Source organism: Rissa tridactyla, chromosome 4 (genome assembly GCF_028500815.1).
Source record: "Rissa tridactyla isolate bRisTri1 chromosome 4, bRisTri1.patW.cur.20221130, whole genome shotgun sequence".
Lineage (NCBI taxonomy): Eukaryota > Metazoa > Chordata > Aves > Charadriiformes > Laridae > Rissa > Rissa tridactyla.
In genome coordinates this window covers 89,144,373-89,166,643 of record NC_071469.1, presented here as the reverse complement: position 1 = coordinate 89,166,643, position 22,271 = coordinate 89,144,373, and the positions used below count along the sequence as shown (strand labels likewise).

The 22,271-nt window shown below is 39.2% G+C and overlaps 2 protein-coding genes across 3 annotated transcripts in view; both read right to left on the bottom strand.

The window, feature by feature from the left end:
- The window catches only part of GAN (gigaxonin), a 42,141-nt gene extending 41,411 nt beyond the window's left edge, over positions 1 to 730 (bottom strand). For both annotated transcript variants that reach the window (XR_008466166.1, XM_054199994.1), the window contains exon 1: positions 494 to 730. Coding sequence is in view for 1 of the 2 variants with exons in the window: in XM_054199994.1 (XP_054055969.1) it covers positions 494 to 660 (167 nt within the window). In the remaining variant the exon portion in view is untranslated. The remainder of the gene's footprint in view (positions 1 to 493) is intronic.
- An 859-nt stretch (positions 731 to 1,589) lies between these two features.
- On the bottom strand, positions 1,590 to 20,593 carry BCO1 (beta-carotene oxygenase 1). Its single transcript, XM_054200539.1, has 11 exons — positions 20,437 to 20,593; positions 16,552 to 16,680; positions 15,035 to 15,164; positions 13,583 to 13,730; positions 12,569 to 12,716; positions 11,289 to 11,509; positions 10,196 to 10,453; positions 8,935 to 9,037; positions 7,983 to 8,077; positions 6,324 to 6,435; positions 1,590 to 5,651 (listed from the first exon to the last, which is right to left on the bottom strand). The coding sequence occupies exons 1-11, from the start codon at positions 20,498 to 20,500 to the stop codon at positions 5,479 to 5,481; spliced, it is 1,581 nt and encodes a 526-aa protein (XP_054056514.1). The 5' UTR covers positions 20,501 to 20,593; the 3' UTR covers positions 1,590 to 5,478.
- Positions 20,594 to 22,271: the final 1,678 nt, after the last annotated feature.

The following is a 22,271-nucleotide window of genomic DNA, read 5'->3' as shown; positions in this document are numbered from 1 at the left end:
GGCAGCGTCCCAGGTGGCTTCCTTGGTATTTTTCGGGGCAAGAGATGGGAAGACAAACCAGGCATTATTTTTAATTTAAAAGCTGATGTGCCTCAGAATCCCTAACCACCACCTGGAGCCCTGGCTCGCTGAAAGACATTCAGAAAAATAAAAAAAAAACCCGCCCCTGAAGCGCTGACTCGGTGCGGCCGGCGGCGGCAGAGCCCGGCACCCCGACCCCGCGGCCGGTGCCCGCCGCCCTCCCTGGCGCCCCAAAAAGTTTATTTTCCCTGGGTCCGCCCGGGGGTGCCGCTGTCCCCGGGGCCGGACGGGCGTCCCCGGGGCGGGCAGGCCCGGCCCGGGCTCCCGTCCTGAGGAGAAGCCGAGCCCGCTCCTTACGTAACCGTAACGGCCCGCGCCTCCCGCCCGGCCGCCGCCGGGGGGCTGCGGGCCCGCTCTCGGCCCCGGCGACTTCCCGGGGGGCCCGCGTTCCGCGCCGCCGCCCCGGCCGTACCTGATGTAGGGGCTGGCGGCCGCCAGGATGTTCTTCTGCACCGGGATCTCCTCCCCCTCCAGCACCAGGTGCGCGTCGCAGAAGCGGCTCTCCTCGCGGAAGGAGCTGAGGGCCCGCAGCAGCCGCGCCGGGTGCTGAGGGTCCGACACGGCGCTCGGCCCCGACATGCTGCCGGGCCCCGCCGAGCCCCGCCGCGCCGGGCCGGCCGCCTCAATCACTGCCCTCACACCATGGCTGCCCGCCCGCCGCTGACATCATCTCCCTGCGCCGCCCCGCCCCGCCCGGCCCGGCCCGGCCCGGCCCGCACCTCCCCCCGCGGGGGTGGACCCGGCCCCGGCCCCGGCCCCGGCCCCGGCCCCGGCTCCCGCGGGCACGGCGGGCGGCCTGACTCACCGGCACGGCCCCGAGCGGCACGGCCCTGAGCGGGGGCCTCTGGGGCTGCGGGGCCGGGACCCTGAACTCAGCGTCGCCTACGAAATTACCTTTTTTTCCCACCTCTTGGCCTTAAAATGTGGCCAGACCTAGCCTTTTATTTATTTATTTTCCCTTCCCCTTCACCTGGAGGTGGAAACGATAGGCGTTAGCATGAGAAAAAGTCGAAAACGCAAATTAAATGCAGCGAGACTCATTTCCATAGCGTGGCTTTCCATAGCAGCCAGCTGGAAATACGCCCTTTTCAGGCAAAAAAAAAAGGATTTTCTTCAGGACTGTTCACAAGGTGCTTAATTGTACATTAAGAGATGACTTGATCCCATCTGCTGCTGCTGTCTTTAACAGCATCCAGTATGTGAGTAGTGAAAGTATTTGCATGGAGCAGAAGTGTTTCCAAAACTGTGATCTACTTCACCGTCATTTCAGTCAACGCTGCCGGGGGGGCACAAACAGCAGCTCCCAGCGGCCCCTGCTCGGAGAGTCAAAGGCAGACTTCGATTTCCGAGGCTGTGAAAAGCCCACGAGGAGGTCGTGCTTTCTGCCCCTCCATTGGGAGAATTACATTTTCAGGGGGCCTGACCTAGTAAAGCAGTGGTGGGTCACATGCTTTTATTATATGCATTTCTTTATATCAGTGATGTCAAAAATGCTTATCTTTGAAATGTGGACAACTTAAAATTTTATTTTATAATTCATCCTAATCCAGTTTGATGGTGTCACCAAGTCATTTTACCACTGGGAAAAAGAATAAAAGGAAATGCCCCCATAGGAGAGAGAAATGAATGACTTTACAAAGGCAGCATTGTTCTTCCCCAGCTAGACACAATGCTGGTTTGTCCTCCAGATGGAGATTTCATCTGGGACATCTGCACACGCAGACCCCGGCAGTCCAAACAAGAAAGTGCCTGCTCGCAAAGAGTGTGAATACCCCATTTAAGCCAGTGTTTACAGCTGAACCCTTGCTCAGGAGCTTTCTGACTGGGGAGGGGTGGCAGAGAGGAGCAGCGTGCTCGGGGCTTGTGTTGCAGCTTTGAACAAGAGTTTTAGAAACAGCAGAGGATGTGTTTCACATCCTGGTATGACAGAAGGCCTAAAAACATACTAATCTGCATGAAACACCAGCAACTTTGCATCACTTGTTGTTATAACATACCCATTTAAAAATATTAGAAGGCCACTTACTTCTGGCTTGGGTATAATTATCCAGGATGTCAAGTGTAGAATGAGGAAGAGCAGAAGAGATCCAGAGGACACATCCGCAGGTCTCTTTGAGGGTAATGAAAGCAGAGCGCACTCTGCACCTTGCACTGCCGGTGCAAGATGTATTTTGCTTGTTATTAATACTTTGGTAATTGTATACCCAAGGCAACAGTGGTTTACATTATTGCGAAAGCTGTCATTGAGTGGCCTGGTTATTTAAAAACACTGGTTTGTGTCCGTGCCTCCTGCATAGATTGTTATGCAGGAAAACAGAGTCGTATTTCTGGTTTTTAACTCATCCTAGTAAACAGTGTTTCTGCTTCCTCCTCCAGCATATGTGGGGCAATGGGACAAGGCGTAACAGATAATATCCACTTCCAGAGAACAAATTAATTATTATGCTTTGTTATTTGTTCCATTTAATGAAACCAGTTGATAAAAAAAACAAAACACCAAAACACAAACACCACCAAACCAAACCACTCTACCAACTATAGGGCCATTTGTAACATCTTTGAAGTAATTACATGTATGCATACCCACGGCCTGGTTCTCTTGCTCAACTGTGTTTTTTTCCTTTAATGAAGCTATCTATCCTTGCTATTTTTATTTGCAGTCACTGAATCTAGATTCTTTTTTATGCCATTACAATAACTCCACCAGTTTTACTGGACTAATTTATGACTTAAATTGGTGCAAAAGAAGAATCAAACCTTTCTGTCCCTCAAGATTTCATTCGTAGCAAAGGATGTCAGAGAAGCAAAGCGAATGACAGACTCATTGCCATGTGCCATGTTACCACAACAAAAGAACCACGCAAGCCTTGCAGCCACTTGGCAAAGCGTATATGCTATTGTCAGCCTAGCAATGATACGGTGTATTACCATATTCAGGGGAAATGTTTCATCAGATTACTATTGCAACTGCTAAAAACATCCTTGAACAAATTTGTGATTAGCCATATGGTTTTATCCATATTTTCTCTGCCACAGGAGGATACTGGGATTGGCAAATCCAGATTTACATCACTGTTTTTCTCTTCAAGTTGACTACAAACTTGATGCTAATCAAATCCTGTGTAATACTGACCATGTGAACACAGCACGCTTCGTTTAAAAAGTCATACCTAATACAAGTTCTTTTATTTTCTGCAGTATTTTTGCATGAACATAAATAACACGTCTGCTTTCTTAGCCCGCAGATAACAAATCTGATTTGTCTTTATGATTAATATTCCCCTATCATGTCATCTCTGCCAGTAAGACTTAGCTCCTCAGAAGTCAAATAACTCCAATACCTAAACTCATGATCATCTGAAAACATAACACTATGAGTTCTACAGCACAAATTCTGGAGACGAACTCTTAAAAAGAGATCTATAATAATGGTTAGGCTTCTGATTCATTACCACCTTATAATACCAGATATATTTGTGGAAATTTGTTAAATCCAAACTTTTTCAGATTAAAAGAAACAACCCCACAGCTGGTGTCCTTTGCCAACATCAGTCTTCCATTCCAGTACTGGTTCCATATCACTTACAAAAATGGAATTAAGTTTCTTCTTTAGAAAATAAAGTTCTCTTAAATAGTAGTGGTAATATGCCTTGAAAACACTAAAGGAGACTATTTCTGCAGACACACCTTACTGTTTATTTCCATTTTATGGAATATATAAACATTTGCATGCCCAAACCTGCCTATTTTAACTCTAGATCTGACCACAGTGACTTTCTTTTGCATTAAAAAATAGCCTGTATGTTCTTTATACTTACAAACTGCAAAGACTTAAGCAGACAAAGGGAGGTATAGTTGTTACAGAGCAAACAAGATTCAGTTCCTGCTCTGCCATAAATATCTTACAGAACCACAGACAAGCCACCAAAGCCCAGATTCTCATGTGATGGGGAGATAGTAAATGACAATGATTTCATTCTGTTTCCTACCTGTAAAACACAGTGAGCAGCAGAGACAGTGTAGAGTGCGTATATAAAAGAGTGAGAGATACCCGAGTAGTGTGGTGATACGTACAGACCAGAGGAACGCCTAAAATGGATGGATGTATACCTAGTTTTCTCCATCAGTAAAGATGCCTCCAACACTAAAGATATCTACAATAGGAAAATACAATTTTTTTTAAAAAAAAGCTCTCATTTAAATAAAAATCAATGCCCCAAATCACAAAACAAATACACTCAGGGGATTAGGAAATGCCATTCCTATAACAAAAAACAGTCACGGCATACTTGGCATCTAAACTCTATGTTGAAATGTGCTTTTTAATTGTGACTCTGAATGGAAGTTGTGTACTTTCATTAGGAAGCATCTGTCACAGGTAATGACAAACCCATGTCAGGCCATGGATGCTCCTAAGCAGACAATAAAGCAAATGCTTAGCTATAGCAACAGTAGCTTGTAGTTTCAGCTACTGTTCAGATAAGGTCTAAATTAGGTCTTTCACTCTGTCACCTAAACAATTTGTCGAACATGTGTATCCGAGTTCTGCTAGAAATACACTGCCCCTCATTCATGTGCATACTGTTATTAACAGAGACTAACAGCAATACGAATAAATACTACATTTCTGTTTATCTTTTACACAATGTAATCATCCAATTACATGAAATGTCATGTCAGATACTCTCCTCAAGGAAAACTGATTTAAATACAAAGTGCTTAAGATTGAATAGCACTAAAGTATAATTGAATGCTACATAAAACCATATATTCTATTTCAAGTTATTTGGTTTTGTCAACATGAAAGGGAAAAATATACCATGAAATTATTAGCAAAGCAGGCGGTTTTTAGGTTCTAAATTAGAAAGTTGTAGCACCTCAATGTAATACTTTGGTTATAGTGGAGTTTAAGGAATCAAGCACCAAGAGAATGCATTGCCATGAATTACTATTATCATAGCAAATAGTTTAACATGAGCTTTGCTGGCAGGAGACAACTTAATCGTGAGGTGCAGTCTTGAAACAGTTCATGAAAGTTACATGAGCTGCAGACATATGTGACTCATGCCATACATCACCCTATGAATACAGTACTTCATTTGCTGAGAAAGCTATATTCTACTCAAATAAAACATTTCTTATTACCTTTGTCTCCTATTCCCTGCCCCACGAGTTGTATACAACATTAGCACTTAATATCGATCATTCTTGTTTTGGAATAGCTATGTACCAGTTGTGCATATAATTATTTGTAATAAAAGTTATTGTTATCTCTTATAAGAGTTTATATATTATTATTGAAGAGTCATTTCTTGTCACAAGATAAGATTGTTGCTGAATGCTATCCCACGTTCAGTAGAAGGTTGTCTCAGTCTGTGTAATAGGATAAATAGAATTTTACTCTGTGTCAAACTTCAAGTCTTTCTCTGGTATAAACGTTCCATGCAGGTCCAGATGCATTTCTACATCTACTATGGCTCGGCCCAATTCTTTGAATGTTTTAGCATCCAAGACAAGTAGGAAGGGTGCTTCCTTTGGATCAGCCATCACAACACAGGTCAAAACAATGCCTGTAGCATACAAATGAAGAATTAGAAGCACATACTAGTTACACCAAGCAGAAAAGATAACACTGTCAGGAAACAATTCTTGTTTCCTCAGAATTTCAGGACACAAATGAAAAAGTGTTTACTAGATCAAGAAGCACTGAGAGTGCTGAAGGACTAACAAATGCTTCTCTTCGATGTTTTTTTCTGCTCTGCCTGCAGTTCATTGGGAAGGAGAAAAGCAAACCAACACTAAATAGTGTGCCTGCTAGTTTGGGGACTCATCCTTTCAGTTATTTGCCATTTGCCTTTGCAAGGAGTCACCCGAGAACAGAACTGGATTGAGATTACATGGATACTTGCAGTGACACTTCATGTTCTCATCTGTAACAACACTGACTTCCCACAGCTTCAGCTGCTCCAGACTATTGATAAATCCAGCTCTAAGTAGCTTGGCTCTCTGGAAAGTCCTAAGCATTGGTTTCATCGTTTGTGGCTACCTTGGGACATCACGCAAGCTGATTTTGGTCTATTGTTGCTTTGGTTTTTTGTCTGCAGGAGTAAAATGGCTGGTGCTAATTTTAATCTCACAGCGGAAGCATCAGCCCAGCTTTCTTGACTAAAAACAATGAAACTTATAAGATTTAATGCAAAATTCATGTAACCCCAGTATTCAAACTGTTGTTGTTATTTTACCATCATCCTCTTCTCTTGCATCAGGGCTGGGAACGAAAATGGGCTCAGATGGCCAGCAGTGGTCCTCTCCCCAGCAGAGCATTTCCTTTGTCTGGACATTAAATTTTGCAATCTAAATTGTTGTGACCAGAAAAGAAAAATGTCAGTGACCCAGACAGTGGTTTATTCCAAAGGTACAACATGAACAGGCTGCTGGCATGGGCGACCAATGCTAAGAGTTACAGAGTTAAAGAGCAACAAAGCATGCGTCATCACAAGAAGGATTACACACCTGGAAGATGTTAAACTCTGGAGTCATATTTAGTGGCTGCATAATCACACAATGTTCTTTTAATTTTGTTTCATTAGAATCCAATTGTATCTTTCATTTTTGATCTTCAAGTACTTTACAAATACTAACAGATCGTGAGAGAACCCTCACTATAAATAATACCTCACTATATAGAGGAAGAGTCCTAGGTCCAGAACATTTAAGTGACTTGCACCAAATCATGGCGATTCTGTAGTAAAGCAGGAAACAGGATTTAAACCTTCCATTTTCTAATCTGGTGAATTATTTTCCTTTTATTGTGACCTCAATATTTCTCAAGGCCTTCTATTGTTAAGTAGGGTATATTTGCCAGAACAAAGGCTATTAATAGTGATGTGCAAAGATTAAACCAGTGGGTCAAGTATTCCACACAGATACTGGTATTAACTGAAGGAACAGTATAGATTTTCATCTCATTAATGGGTCCAGTGCCTGACCAAACCAAACACCAGTGGGGATGCCTGGCATTTTCAGTTTGATTCTATTATAGCCTTTTCTCTACCCATACAGATGCAGTTATATTCTTTTCCCTTTTGACTTTTAGTTAAAAAATATGTTTATACAAAAATGAAAGCATTCAGATTACTGGAGCAAGAATTTGGAAAAATTCTTCCTTCTAACCAAGATGACAGCAATTTCGCTGACAGACTTTACCTGAGGCTTATATATGGTTGTTGTTGTGCCTGCATTCATCAAAGAGCAGTTGATGTGAAACAAAAAATCTTCTATCAATCAGCATTTTTATTACATTTAAGTCAAGCAAGGATTATCTACACTGGGAATCACAAACTTGCAGATTTGTTTGAGCTACTGTCAGATATGCTGCAATAAATTTTCTTGCATCATGCAGAAATTCAGCTTTATTTTGTAATCAGTTGTGGTAATTATATACAAGAACCAACAGCAACTCAATTTGCTTTGCCTTATAGTCACAGAACAAGAATTATAAAGAGTGAGTTTCTCTGTACAACACTCTTACCTTCAACGATTAGTACTTTTCATCTTAATATGAAGATACATTGTTTCCATAATTTGGCCCAGTGGCTGTTTCAATCATGCAAGTAAGCTGACAATACATGTCCAACATTTCATCTCCCTGCTTTCAAGTGCTGATGTTTATGAACATAGTACCCAACTGTAGTGTCAGCATTTGGAAGCTTTAACTTGACGTTTAAAAAAAAATAAATACACTTTCTGGGCTCAGGACCACATGCTTTGAATTTGTATGTATGAATGCATATTAGGCTGTATTTTGGGCCAAACTAGAAAACTACGGTTTACTTACAACTGCTTAAATTTGATTTGTGTCCTATAAATACAATTCCTGACTCTGTAAATGTTAGTTATACCTTTGTAGGAATTGGACTCCACTGCACTTCCGTTGCAAAGACGTACTTGTATTTTTTGCCGTTATAGTCGTAGTTGATGCGAGGCAGTTCTATCCCTGGGTAAAATAAAGTTCAAGACTTAGTAACAAGAGAAGAAAAATAACTAAAATGTACATTTACATATGCCCGTCTTCAGGAAGTTTTGCTCTGTGGAAAACCTTGACAGTCTTTAAAACAGGTTGCATAGGTTTTGTATGTTTTAATTTCTAAAAAGCTGAAGAGGGACATTAACACAACATAATTAAACCAGTGTTGTTAGTTCAAAAATGACAATTTTTCATTGGTAGGGATTCATTATACTGGAACTTATGAGGGTTTGGGGTTTTTTTGGTTGTTTTTTTTTTTCATAAATACATGAGATGTGAACATCTGAGATATAATTGCAGGCTACCATTCTAAGAAATTATTTTCACTTTAGGTAAATACATGCCTCTTACGTATTCCTGTTATTACACCCTGAAAAAATGTTAAAAATCTACTTTCAAAGGCAACCTTCATAAAATACAGCAATAACTGAAGCTATAACAGACCTATTTAACTAAACTTAACTCTTGTAACAGGCAGATTTGCACGCTATATTAATAGTTGTAAGATCAGACTTGGGATCCTATATGAATATAACACTGATGGAACTTCAGATATTTAAAGGATTTCACTCTTGATAAATATGTATCTGAGACATTCAGGGTCATATATTACTGGATAGACCCAGAGGAGGGAAGTAAAGAAGAGAAAGACTTTGTCAATATCTATACTAAACATATTAATTAACAGTTTCATTTCTCTTACCTTTATAAAGATCTTACATATATGAACATGAATCTTACATATATGAATTATTGGACATTATTAGAATGCACTTATGTGCGTGTAAGAGAACAGATTTGAGATTTGTATAATGGATATGTCTCACCTTCACATAGAATCTCAGGTTGGCAATAGATGCTGCCGTCTTTCTCTTTTACAGCACTTGCAGTAGATGGAAGTGTGACCAAATTAGAACCTACTTCGGCATCCTGAAAGAGACATTTGCTGAAAAAGTAACATGTCTCTAAGAACAGGCTTCTAATTTATATCTTTCATCAGGTTTGATATTAATATAAACAATTTGGAGATTAAGCAAATAATCCATCTTCACGAAGAAATTCCTTCTTACTATCCTTGCAACATTAGATTCTGACCTTTTCATTAGAAGTCATGTTATACTCAGAGGATTTTAGTACATCATAGAGTAATCATTTTGAATCACACCGAGCCTTTAGAAAGGTTTAGATAGACAAGGCTATGTTCCAGAAGCACAATAAATGGATTACATAGTTTGTGAATTTAATTAATGAAGATGGGTTTCAAGGAATTAGGTATCAAATTCACACTAAAAATCACCAAGGTTAGGTTTTTTGCACCTGCTATGAATCAAGTGCAAAAATAGGTGTAATGCACTCTTGTTTTTAATATGCTATTGCTGAATTCTTAAGATTGCAGGGTAGTTTGGATAGCCAGTGTGATCCAACACATCCTTTGTCATTGCTGCTTAACTGTTTTTGAGAGATGAACAAAGCAGCAAGATTCTAGGATGTAGAAAGAAAAAGTATTACCCATTCCAAATGTATCAGGCACAAACTTGCCCAAGTTTCTGGGCAGTATAAAATCTTCCTTGCTAACAATGATGTAAAATGATGTTTTAAATTAAACTGAAAGATAAAATCTTTCCTCTTCCTGGTAAATCTCACACTTAAATGAAATATTCTTGCAACAGTTGGGACCATGCATATATTATATATAGGCTTCCAGTAAAGTGGAAGAAATGGATTGTGCAAAACCTCATTCATCCCTTCCAGTCAACAACCAAGTTCATGTATCTGCTCATATTTGATAGCATCTCACAAATAATCTCACTGGTAAAGAAATTATGTACGCTCAATAGCCCTGTTCTCCATAAAGGATAGTATTAGAACCTAGATCCATGTAATTGTACGTCCAGCTGCTCATTGCCATTTCTCACAATACATACACAAAACAAAACCGCTGCACACTTTGTGTATCTGTTATTTTTAAAGAATCAGAAATTTGCACATAAGGGCTGGAAGCCAACAATTCACCCATTATTCACACTGATGTATTCTAAATTCCTGATCAGAATCAGAAAGAGATCAAAAAGGTCTTTTTCTTTCTACCTTGTCATACTGCAGAGGAACAACAAATCGCTTGCAGGTTGGTATGGAGGTAAGCTTGTTTTTCTCTTCCAAGTCTTTAGTCAGGTTTTTCAAATAGAACATATCATATAAGCTGTTGTCTGTATAGGCAATAATATCAAAAATAATGTGTCCATCCTCTTCATAAGCATTTATATGGTGAAAAAGCACCATAGCATCGGTATAGAACTTGGTGGATACTTCTTTTTTAGTCTTCTTGTCAACGAAGTGAAACCAAGTCTGAAAGATAGAAAACATTATTTAAAAGTGTTAATGATCAGCATTTAATTGTAGCAATCAACATTCTAGTGTATTGTCTGCTTCTACTGAAGCATATTAAGAATTCAGGATTTGCTGCCAGGAGACAAGAGGTTCCAAGCTGAAGACCAAAAAATGCAGGAGTAAAATGAGTGTAGAAATGCTTTAAACTCATTTTACTTTTGCAAATTACTGATTGCTGAGGATTGAAGCTTTCCCGTAAAACCTTGAAAATCCCCTGCTCTATTTTAAAGTTAATTAAATCTGCCTTAGTCCAAGTCTCTCCGTAGTGCTCTGTGCTGGTGCCCTCTACCCCAGCATGTCACACTTATTGATGGCCAGAGCACGTGGAAATAAGGTCCTCAGAAAACAACTTTTTTCCTCAGTTGCCACAGTGAAAGACTCTCCTTTTGTTGGATGCAGGCTTTTCCACCAGTCTGGCTCCACAGCATGCAATGGATCTACAGCAGATCTCAGCCACAATATATAGTATTTTGTTTGGACCAGGAGCAACTGTGTGTATGTGTCTGGGATGCTACTGCAGTTTTGAATTTCTCAGCTGGCACACAGTATTTCTAACAATGCCAGACTATCCTCTTTCTCAAGCACTTCATCATCAGATATTTATTTGTGAAATTTCTGGATATAGGAGTTAGCATTAAAAAAATACAACTTCTAAAAAAAATGTGCAACACGAAAGTCAGGGGTTGAAGAAAAATGAGGGCTTACTGAAATTAGTGAACCAGATGAAAAACAGAACAGTGTGGAAGAGGTTACTGGCCTGGCTGACTCCATTACTCAGCATTAGGAAAAATACCTTCTCTTCCTTATGATAGGCAAGGCAGGACGCCCAGTTCACACCTCGGATGTAAGCAGTTGCCATTTTGACAATATCCAGTTTGAATGGCTGCTCTATGAAGACAATGTAATTTTCCGTGATTCCAAAGCTATGGTAGTAGCTTGGGTGGAGCAGGGAGCGAGAAGGGATGGAGCACATCACTTCCAGATTTTTAAAACAAGAGTTCTTCTTTTCTTTTTCTAAACATAAATGATAAAAAATACAATTATATTTATAATAAATTCCAATCCAATCTTGTGCTTGGATTCCTCCCATGTACAAAGTATGAAAGAACAGGTTCCTCTCAGTTTTATTTGCATTCTCCTGTTAAGAAAGCGGTTCATTTCCTCCAGCAGAATTAACGTAGAAGTTTGCATATGAGTCAAGCAACACAGTATTATCACAATGCTGGATCCATTTAGACAGAGCCCCCTCATCTTAGTATTTGATTCCACCAGTTACTGTCTTCAGAGGCTCCAGCAGTGAGGAGAAAGCTGTTTTACAAGGCAGCTTTACAAGGGGGTTCAAATGCACCCATGTTTTTGAGCTTCTGAGGGGATGTTCCTGTTTAATCTATACTGACTTTGCTTGAGCCCCAGCTAGAAGTTACAAACTTCTCTTTCAGCTGTGGAAGGCCTCTTGAATGTTCAACCCAAGAGGACAGACATCACGTTAGAAGCTGATTTTAAAGAACAACTCACACAAAAAGGCTTGTCTTGAAGGAAAAAGAGCAAGTAATTTGGTCTGTGAACAAAGGATGGCATTTCAGCAAAGCCTAGTGCAGTCCAAGTTAGAGAGGAATTAACTCTATATTAGGTATTATTTGGTATTATGCTTCCCTATAATCACAGTATCAGCATTTTAACAGCATTTTCATTTATGAAGAAAATTAAAGTTTACAACTTCAAATTATATATACTGCCCTATAGATAAAATTGTTTTCCCTCTACACATCACCATACAGGGAATGGAAATTCTTCTAAAAGACTAAGTTCACTCTAGTAATAGTCAAAGTAGAATTCTTCTACAAGCAATTTTCTTCATACTGAAATACCCTGTTTACACAGTGTTCATGATGAATCTTTGTAATAGCACATGCCCAGACAGGCTAAGCTGTTAATATTAAGTTCACAGTAAGTTTAAATTAGGAAAATGAACGCCATCGGTTTCTAGAAGAGCTTTATCACCACCCCTTAACCTCAGAAGAAAATAAATTGCTAACAAGTTTCTAGAAAATACTGATAGAAGACATATCTTACCTGACACAGAGGGAGGAATCTTAAATAGAATGTATTTTGTCTTCCCTTTATCAACTATTGAAGTACCCATGTTGAGAACATTTCCAGCACTGTCATAGTGCGGGTGAGAAGTTGCCATATTTACAGCCACATATTTGCTGTAGTCAACCTGGAAAATGATACAATAGGAGATTTTAGAGATGTGTAAGAGAATTAAAATTGATCTCAATTAACCCCACAAATCCACCAGATTTTTAGCACGGGCAGCCTTTTATTGGTACCCCATTTTCAAAAGGCCTTCAAATTTAAACAATTAAGACAAATGACTTATGTAGCTACTCAGATGATTTCCTAAATGAAGGCTAAAACAACCTACAGAATCTGAATTATGTTCACCTCTCCCTTGCAGCCACAAAAGACAACGGGAGGATTGGCTCAAGGAGTTATTCTGCAAATGCCCTTTTCATCCTGACACCAGTTTATTTAATAGGGCTATGAGTCTAGCAATCTTTGGAGCAAAAAGATTTCTATTTGATTTAAAGCTTGGAAACTGTATTCAAACTGTACTGCATGCTAGAAAAAACTTATTGCATATTTCAATATGTCAAGATTTCATTTTAGTAATTAAGTAATATCTTGCATAAGGTACTTGAAAAGTAGTCACGTAACTGACCTACTGACTTGTTAATTATGTAAATCACTTGATAATTATGGATACATAATAATGGAAATCATCCAAAACAACCACATCATAAGCTTATGTGGTATTATTCCTGCATCCTTGCTAGATTATGTGCAACTGAAATTGCCCAAAGCCCAGCTTTTCTCAAACTACCTGGCATTTCATTTTGAACTCATGAGTTCTTAAAAGATGTGGTATCTTCACAATTTTGCTTAGCTATGATTTCAAAAGTAAGGGAATAGCAGCAGAAGAAAAGTATCTTCCCAGTTTTGTGTTAAAGGATCCTTATGAGTCAGCCTGAAACTTTATTCATTAGCAGATGAGGAACCAGAATGACAGACAGTCATGTATACCTTTTCTAATGTCTCCAGGGTCTGCGGATTAATTTTCCTGATGAAGTTAGTCTCACTGGTAGCATAAAAATCATCCCCAGTTCTCATAATGTTGATCAGGCAGTTGTCCGTGAACTCAGGAATGGTGTGAGACAAATACGAGAATGCCCTGTAGAGAGGGAAATTTCGTATCAGTTCATTAGAGCAGCTGTACTAGCTTTTACCCGTGCCAAGCAGAAGTCACCCGAGCAGTGTGGGCTGCGCACAGCAGCAGGGTCACAGAGCTGGGTCTGGTTCTCCCCAGCTGTGCCCTCTTCTAGAAGCTCCCACACGCTCTCCTGTGTATACCTTGTGAGAATTTGGCCTAACAGATTCTACCTAAAAGCTGATAGCTTTTTTATAGTGCGCCTTCTTAAAATAGATATATTCACATACTCCCTGATGGAATATATTTGTTCTCGGTGTTATCCTGTGTCACAGTTATGATTTCAAAGAAGATCCAACTTCACATATGGGCTTGACAGTTTTCCTTATCACTGTAGGATTTTATCATGTTCACTTGAAACCAAGACAAAGTTGCTTATATCCCTTTTCATCTCAAAATGCCAGCGTTACCCTATTACTGCTGGAAGAAGGAAGAAAAGCGTCTTATCTCAGGGTAACAACTTACAATATATCAACTATTTTGCAATAACTATCCATGCACGTGGTCTTACCAAACGCCAAATTCAAGGTCATTAGAGGTAGTTCAGCCAGCAAAGAGATGAGTAAGCTACTCGCATTTGTCAGGGAACATCCACAGCCAATTTTACAAGATAGTTGACAACATGACAACGTACACCTTGCCTCTAATATACAGCCTGTCATCCTTTCTAATGGTATGAAAGCAGCTATTGCAATGATCCCAAGTGGTTCTGATTTTGAACATAGGCTCAGGCCTATGGGTGCAGTTCTTCAAAGCACTGCACGTGGCTCAAGAAACAACTGAAATTTTTAATCACTTTCTCTTTTTTTTGGTAAAAATGGTCTTTAATCCAGAAGTTCTTCTGATTCTTTTTTTTTCAGTTATTGATGCTTTTCTTCTTTTCATTGAATGAACTTTTCATAAATTCATTCCCCATCTCTTAATCTTTTCTTTTCTTACTGCTTCTCCCATTACAGGGTATCATTTTTATAAACTTTTGTGAATCACTTGAAAAATCTTGTTTTTTCAAAATTACAACAACATCTACTTGCAATAGTGACTAAAACAGCCAATATTGCTGCTAAAATTAAATTAAAATATTTGCCTTAGGATGACCCATGGAGTGTATGGTGCTGGATGTATCTCTTGGCCTTGTCAGTATTTGGAAGCTGTAAATTTACAAAATAAATTTCCTATTTGTAAATATCTGTAAAAGGTAAACAGAAAGACACCGGCGCTGGAGAGAGATGTAGATAGAAGAATCTTATTGGAAAAAAAGCATTGCTTACTTGGCAAATATGTTTTTGCATGGATCTGGATAAGCCATAGTTCCAAACTCAGACACCACGATTCGATTTGCTTCTATATTGCAGTTGTATGTGTCACTTCGGAGATACTTACTTCTGTAGTAAACTTCACCTGACAAAGGCCAAACGGGTTTCAATCACATTTCATACTGAGTTCTTTAGAAAATTAGCATAGGTAAAGTCAGAGAAAGAGTTTCTCAAGCAGCTGTACTTTAGCTAAGAAAAGTTTGCAGTAAAACTGACAATGCCCCTTACTCTCTATTTTGGAAGGCTTTTTCAGCTCTCTAAGGAACCTGGGACTGTTCTTGTGGCTGCTGAGGCTGGTTATAATTCATCTAGCTTCCTTGACTCCCAACACGTTTGGACAATTCTGGGGGACTAGGGAGAGGAAAGGAGGGATTTGGATAAAGTATTCCAGTAAATAAAACCGATCTGTGTAAAAATGATTAACTACACATCAGTGTGTGGGTGGTGATAAATGTCCTGTATCGGCAAAATTTAGTTATGAGAGAGTAACAAATTGCTTGAAGGAATCAATGTCTATCTTAAACAATTTAATGGACTAGTATACTTGAACTGAGCTCTGTTTGCTTTAGGTGAGTAAAATATACTGGCAGCTTAAAAAATACTGGTCATTTCTTTATAGGTTATTTTGTTAAGGATGTAGAGCTGGACAGGCGAGGAGTTCCTGCAGTTGCATTAAGTGCTTCCAATCACAGAAACGGAACCTGCAAAGTAAACACTATGAATGGAGGATGACAGGAGTAGAACCCAGTTCTTTTACAGATACGTATTTTTTGCAGCAAGAATCTAGGTGTAAAACATCCTGCCTCACGCTGTGAAACAGCTGAACTGATAAACAGTGCTTTAACTGAAAACAAGAAAATGTTTTGGATAGGGGAGCTGCCTCTTTTCCCTCCAGACGGATGACAAGTCAGAGGACTGCTTGTAGGGGTGTCGAGTATACGTAAGTGAGGTTTGACAGCTGAAGTGACACAGTGGCCCAGTTTCTCTCCTGGCAGCTGTTATAGCTGCAACCAAGTCCCAAAAGGGGAATGTTAGTCTTCCCTGGAACTACCTTGTTCATCCACAACAGAAAAACTTCTGGATATTACAGTACTTTTGGTTGATCCAGTTTGAAACAATAGAGGTTTTCTTGCTCTGGGTGGACGGCAAAGGCTGCCCTGCTGTGACCTGCTCAGAGGTGGCTGCAGGCTGTCCTGCAGCACAGAGGATATTGAACTTTGGCACTCCAGAAAAAAAGGACAACAAAATCTATCGCTGCTAACAGCCCTGCAGAGATCCTCCTCCTGCTGCTGTGGAGAGTGAGGTGTGAGCGTGCATTCGGAGAGACTTTCTCCAAAGCTGTTACCACCTCACCACACATGCTGCTGTGCAGGCAAAACCTGCAACATTCTCAAAAAATCAAACTCAAAATACAATTAGCAACCAAGATTCAGGTTCTTAGGCTTTTTTTAATCTGACATGCAACAACTTACCATTTTTAAATGTAAAGCTATGCAGCAGAGCCAAGCCATCAAACCAGTGGTTATACTTAGTGTCCCCTATTGTGTGAATCCCTGGGCCATTTCGGAGAAGTATCCCTTGCAACCAAGTGGGCAACTGACCTAGAAACAAAAAGGAGATACCAGCATCCATTCATTTAGGTGAGCGGCACGTACAGGACTATTTTCCTTAGGGCATAGGCTTCATAAAGGCAGACAGACTATGGGTGTAAGTCAAGATTTGTAACAGCATATAATTATACTGGAGTTTTGGCTAACAAAAATATGACCTGCTTAAAAATGTGGCACTAGTAATATTCTGCATGAATATTGCTAGATAAGACTACTACAAAATGAGATTGGTGGAATGTAATTTGCTAAATATCAGGAATTAAATAAAGTTGGACCTTTCTTTCCCGCACTCAGATTTTAAAGTGATACATTTAAACCCTTTTACTCATGCCAGGAAAAGCTAGAGCTTGTCAGAAATAAACATATTTTATAGGTTATGTGACTTGAATTGGCCTTCAGAACATAATTTAAACTTCAGGCTAAATGAATTCCAGTAAAAGTTTCATTAGTTAAATTACACAACATAATGTAGAGTGATTTTGGGAGTGCTTTTGTGACACTAGTCAGAATGTTGGTGCTTTGAACACAAATAAAGGGTAGGAATGTTATACTGAAAATATATAAATACCGTTGAGGTGTGAATAGGAAATGTTCCTCATCAAATCCCTGCAAGGAATACATTACCTACCATTTGACACACAGAGTAACAACAATTAAAGAATGTCACTAGGGTTAAAGAGCTGAACAAAAGCATATCAGATATTAAACTAAAAGCTTCACTTGCTTCTTTGTGTGTGTGCCTCCTGAGGGAATATTTAAGATCACATACTACTTTTCTACACAATTCCCGCACTGAACATTGTCTCTGCATAAAAAGCTATTCAGAACTTTTAATTCTCCTTATCAGTTTGTGACCTCATGTTGAATATGTGGACATACTTTCTCATTAATACTCCCTTTACAACAGATAGAAATGTCCTCCCATGGAAATATTCAATTTTGTCAGTCGCAGAGAGATAACAATTGTTTTGCTGTAAGATCTTCTGAGATCCTAAAGGGACTTTGGCCACTTCCTAAAATTTCCTGAATTTTTACTTTTTTAGGTAAGGGAGACAAGGACGTTTGCCACTTCTTCAAACAAATGACATTAAGGGCACAAGGAAAACCCACCCTAAATGCAAAGGAAGGATACAGATTAAATGTCAGCTTTATCTAAAATACGTTCTCAGTCAGGCTAACCAACTAATATTGTATGCCACAATTCTCACACAACTGCATTAGGGTTACGGTTCTGGAATACACGAGGAAGATGATAGATAAAAAATTGCTAACACAATGGATGGACTTCATCATCGTCATCATCATCATCATCATTATAATTATCATTATTATTATGGAAGAGCCTTGAAAACCAAACCTTACTTGCCTTTCTAATACAAGAAGTAAGTTCCAATGCAATCATTACAGTGCTTTTTTATATAAGGTGAACACGGTTTAACCTTTAATTGCACAAAACTTAAGTAACTGAAAATAGTTGGTGAGAAGACAGTGAGGAAATAACTAGCTAGCAGAAGAAAAGAATCCTACAGAGAGAACAGGACTGTGATCTTAAGAAAGTATATATTCAAAATAAATACGTAATTTTTCTTTGGCTGACTAGTGAACATTAACTGCTGAACAAGTTTAGTCTGCTCATGTGCCTAAAATGCAAGTGTTTCTCTTCTTGCCACTTGCCTTTCTACAGTTTTCTGTTATTTGGCAATAGAAGACTGTAGGCTCTGCTATTTTCCACTACTAGGGGCAACTGCAGTGTAGCGAGTGTAGTTTTTTGTGCTCCTACCCTCCTGCCAATGCTGTTTATGATTGTAAATCTGCGGAATGAGCATAAGCGGCTGGTCATGCCCCAATAAACCTTTTGCTAACAGGGAGTTGAGGCTGACTGCATGCGGTCTTGTTGCAGCCAGTCCTTCTCTCCTCACAGCGAAAATGTAATACTTCTCCATGTGAGGTCTTGTGGGTTTTTGACACAGTAAAACTGCCTTCTGCTTTGGGGCAGAAGTTTTTTCAAGAAAAACACGTATTTCTGCAATTCAGAGAATATCTTGCAGCTGCTAGGGCTAAAAACTTTGTTCAGAAATTATCCTGTATTATCAGATTAATGACGCTCAAAAATTATTGTTCAAAAATTAAAAATACAGGACAAGCCAATAAAAGAATTTCACTGGAAGGCATAAACAGGGAAAAAAGGTGATCTTTTTAAGGCACTGTGGATATGATGCAGCTTCTGAAACTTCGCGTGTAATTCAGTGTCATTTCTGGCATAATTCCAGTATGAAAAGCATGGAGCAAAGGGTCATCTAGTGAGGTTTTCAGATGAAAAATCGTCTTATTGGGAATTATGAATTTCTGTAAATCACACTGGGTACCAATCAGCATCCTAACATGCTTAAATAGCTTTAAAAATATGGACCTTGCATCTTTTTTGCCTCAGACTTTTTATCTGAAGTGGAAATAATGATACTTTTCTGTACCATGTGAGGACACAATAGTGACACAGTAAAATCTCCAAATATTTGGAAATTTATTATCATAGCAACGGAGTCTCGTACAATCACATGTCTGTACAGTGTTTGGAGAGCATGGGTTAAATTACAGTTGACATTAGAATTATGGGCTCATATTTACAGTGTACGTATTGAGTAACAAGGTGCCAAAATATTGTCAGAGTTCAGGGCTAGCAAAATATTTAAAGAGGTCAAGGTGTAGTTTTCTCTTTAGTTTTCATAATTGGTAAATACTGAATCATCATTACCAATAAAGGAATACTTTGTATAGATAATTTTATTTACTTAAACATGCAAATCAAGTCTGATAAATGGTTTGTTTGCAAACAACTTCAAATGTTTCAATAAGTTTTTATCTTGAGCAAAATACAATTGAAAGGCATAAATTCACTGCAAATTATAACAAAGGACTTTGTCTGACTTGAAACAACATCTTTTCCAATTCAGCCACCAAACTGAACAACAACGAAGTCACGCAAGTTTTATTTGTCATCTTTTTAAGTGTCGTACTGGGGAAGTGACTTTAAAATTGGTATTAGACACCTACCATTTCTTGGACTACGTATTACAAAAAATGCAGCATATATTTACTAAATAGGGGTTCTCAGCAACAAACCTCTCCTGTAGCGGTAGGAAAAAACTCTTCTGTAAAGTAAAAAAAGGCAGTAAAAATAATAGATTTATCAAGCATTTATCCCTAGAGAGCCACTTTCAACTATCTCTCTGAAGGCTACTCCGCAGTTTTTACTGGATTAACTTCTGAACCCTCTTTTTAACAGTACACAGTGGCGTCCATTACTGCTGCTTTTCTGTTTAGAAATACTGTTGTCAAAGAGTCACAATTTTAGTGAGCCTCTCCAGGCAGCAAGGCAGAGTGTGAGCAGACAGAGGAAGGGTAGGGAAGGGTTACAGAGAGAAACCGAAAGTTTGAGTAGTGCCATGGCGGACGGGGTGTCACCAGATTAAATCCTGGGACTTTGTCGCTCACCGCGGACTTCAGCGAATCCTGTTCAAACAGATGTTTTGCAAAAGTACACAGAGATACCCATAAAGTGAGAAAAATCCCACAGTCAGGGCACAAATATTGTCTGAGCTTAGTCCTTTAAACAAAATTCACTTCACGTTTCTCGCTTTCTCAGTTTCCCTTTCCGGTGCTGTTTTGGGTGAACAAGTGTTTCAGTGTTTACATATTCGAAAACACCAAAGTAACCACACGTATTAGAACAGATTTTCTTTCACTTACCTTTCACCTCAGCTTTTAAGGGCTCTGGATGTTCTTCTTTATTTCTATGAAATATCATCTCCATCTCTGTTTACCTGTAATAAGCACTTTCTGTGTCTTCTACCCAGCTGCTCCTGCAGCGGCAGTGGTCCCCTCCTGTCTGGGCTAGGAACAGCGCTTTCCTGTTACATATAAAGATAAGGTCAAAGTGCAATGTGAGCTAGTGGCTGGTGGTTTATAGATTGCCAGTTGATAATAGCTGATCTTTAATCCCTAGCACATACACTATAATTCTTACACATTCTGATTAAAATTAACTCTTTCACTGATTCAAAGGAGAAGTAAGAAAAGTGTAACTCGCCTGTTTCCTCCTTATGAACTATCTGAAGCAGCAAGGCACAGCCAGGGGGTCAGGTGGAATGAATCTGAAATATCACCGTCAGCATTTCAGATAAAATTTTAGGCACTGTGTAGGGGTGCTTGCCCTGTTGTCAGGTAGAGAGAGAAAAAGAAAAGAAATCTCTACCCTCTCTTCTGAATTCGGCTCTTCAGGAGGGACAAACATTTCAGAGCAGGGTGTCATCCTTTTCTTTCCATTCTGTGAAATTTAAACTGGGCTATTCTATTAATTAACAAAATATCGTCACTGAACAGACATGTGCTGTATTTCTTTATATACAAGCTGTTCCAGAGTAAACTGACTGTCACATTTTTGAATTAAACATCTTTTCACAAATAATCACCATTACATATTCTCCCATATGTGACCTGAATCCGCTCCGTGAAATTATGTCAGGAATCATTAAAAATAAGGTGGATTTTTAACTTCACACTTTTGTTTCTAGGTAAGGTACTTAACCGAGTTCAATGTTGTTAGTTTTAAAATCCTCTGGGAACAGAATTATTTCAATATAAAGCATGTGACTGCAGAGCAAATCATAGGCTCCATTGAACACGAAGGATAAAAAGATTCTTTGCACAATTATATATTATGCAATTTCATATGAGGTTACCATAAAATCCGATTTTTTCAGCTAAATCACCATTGTTCCCAAAACGTTGTAACATTACTTCTTAAGGGTGACTAATCTTATAAACATATGTATTTATTTTATTTTATTTAAAACACAATTTGTGCTACACACGACTGCTCTGACACACTTATTATACGTGTGCATTGCTCCTCTCTTCCTAACCTGTTGTCTGTTGGATGGCCTGTCTTCACTTTGGGAGATCATCAAGGCAGCATGTCTTTGTCTCCATTTGGAAAGCACTGCCGGAAAAAGGTGGAAACAAAATAAGAAGCCAGATTTAAAAAAAAGATATATGGGCTTTGTTGGAATCAGTAGTATTAATAAAGAAACAGCCAGATTGAACCAGAAGGCTGTAGGGGATGAAGGGTATCAAAGTCTACATACATACAGATATGCAGAGATATATATACACACACACAGCTAAGCATACACATACACTATATATGCATGTATATACATACACATGCATATACGTGAGAGAGAGTGTGTGTATGTGTATTGAGATGTAGACTTGTATACACAAAGCCAAGTAAGGGATTTTTCAGCAACGTTGAAGACTGAAAAGCACCTGGCAAAAACGCAAAGCCATCTCATTCTACTTCCAGTAAGCCATGGGGACATTTTCTCTGTCCATGATGTTCTGCTTTGCTTTAATATGTTCTCTTCAGCACATCCTCAGCCATTTACATGGCCACAGCTCTTAATGCTGCAGTTTTAATTATGTGACCCATTAGTGGTCTAATCTGTAGCAGTACTAAGGAGATTTCCATACAGCAAGCAAGCAATAAAAAAGATTAATTCGAACCACTTTTGCCCTTCTTC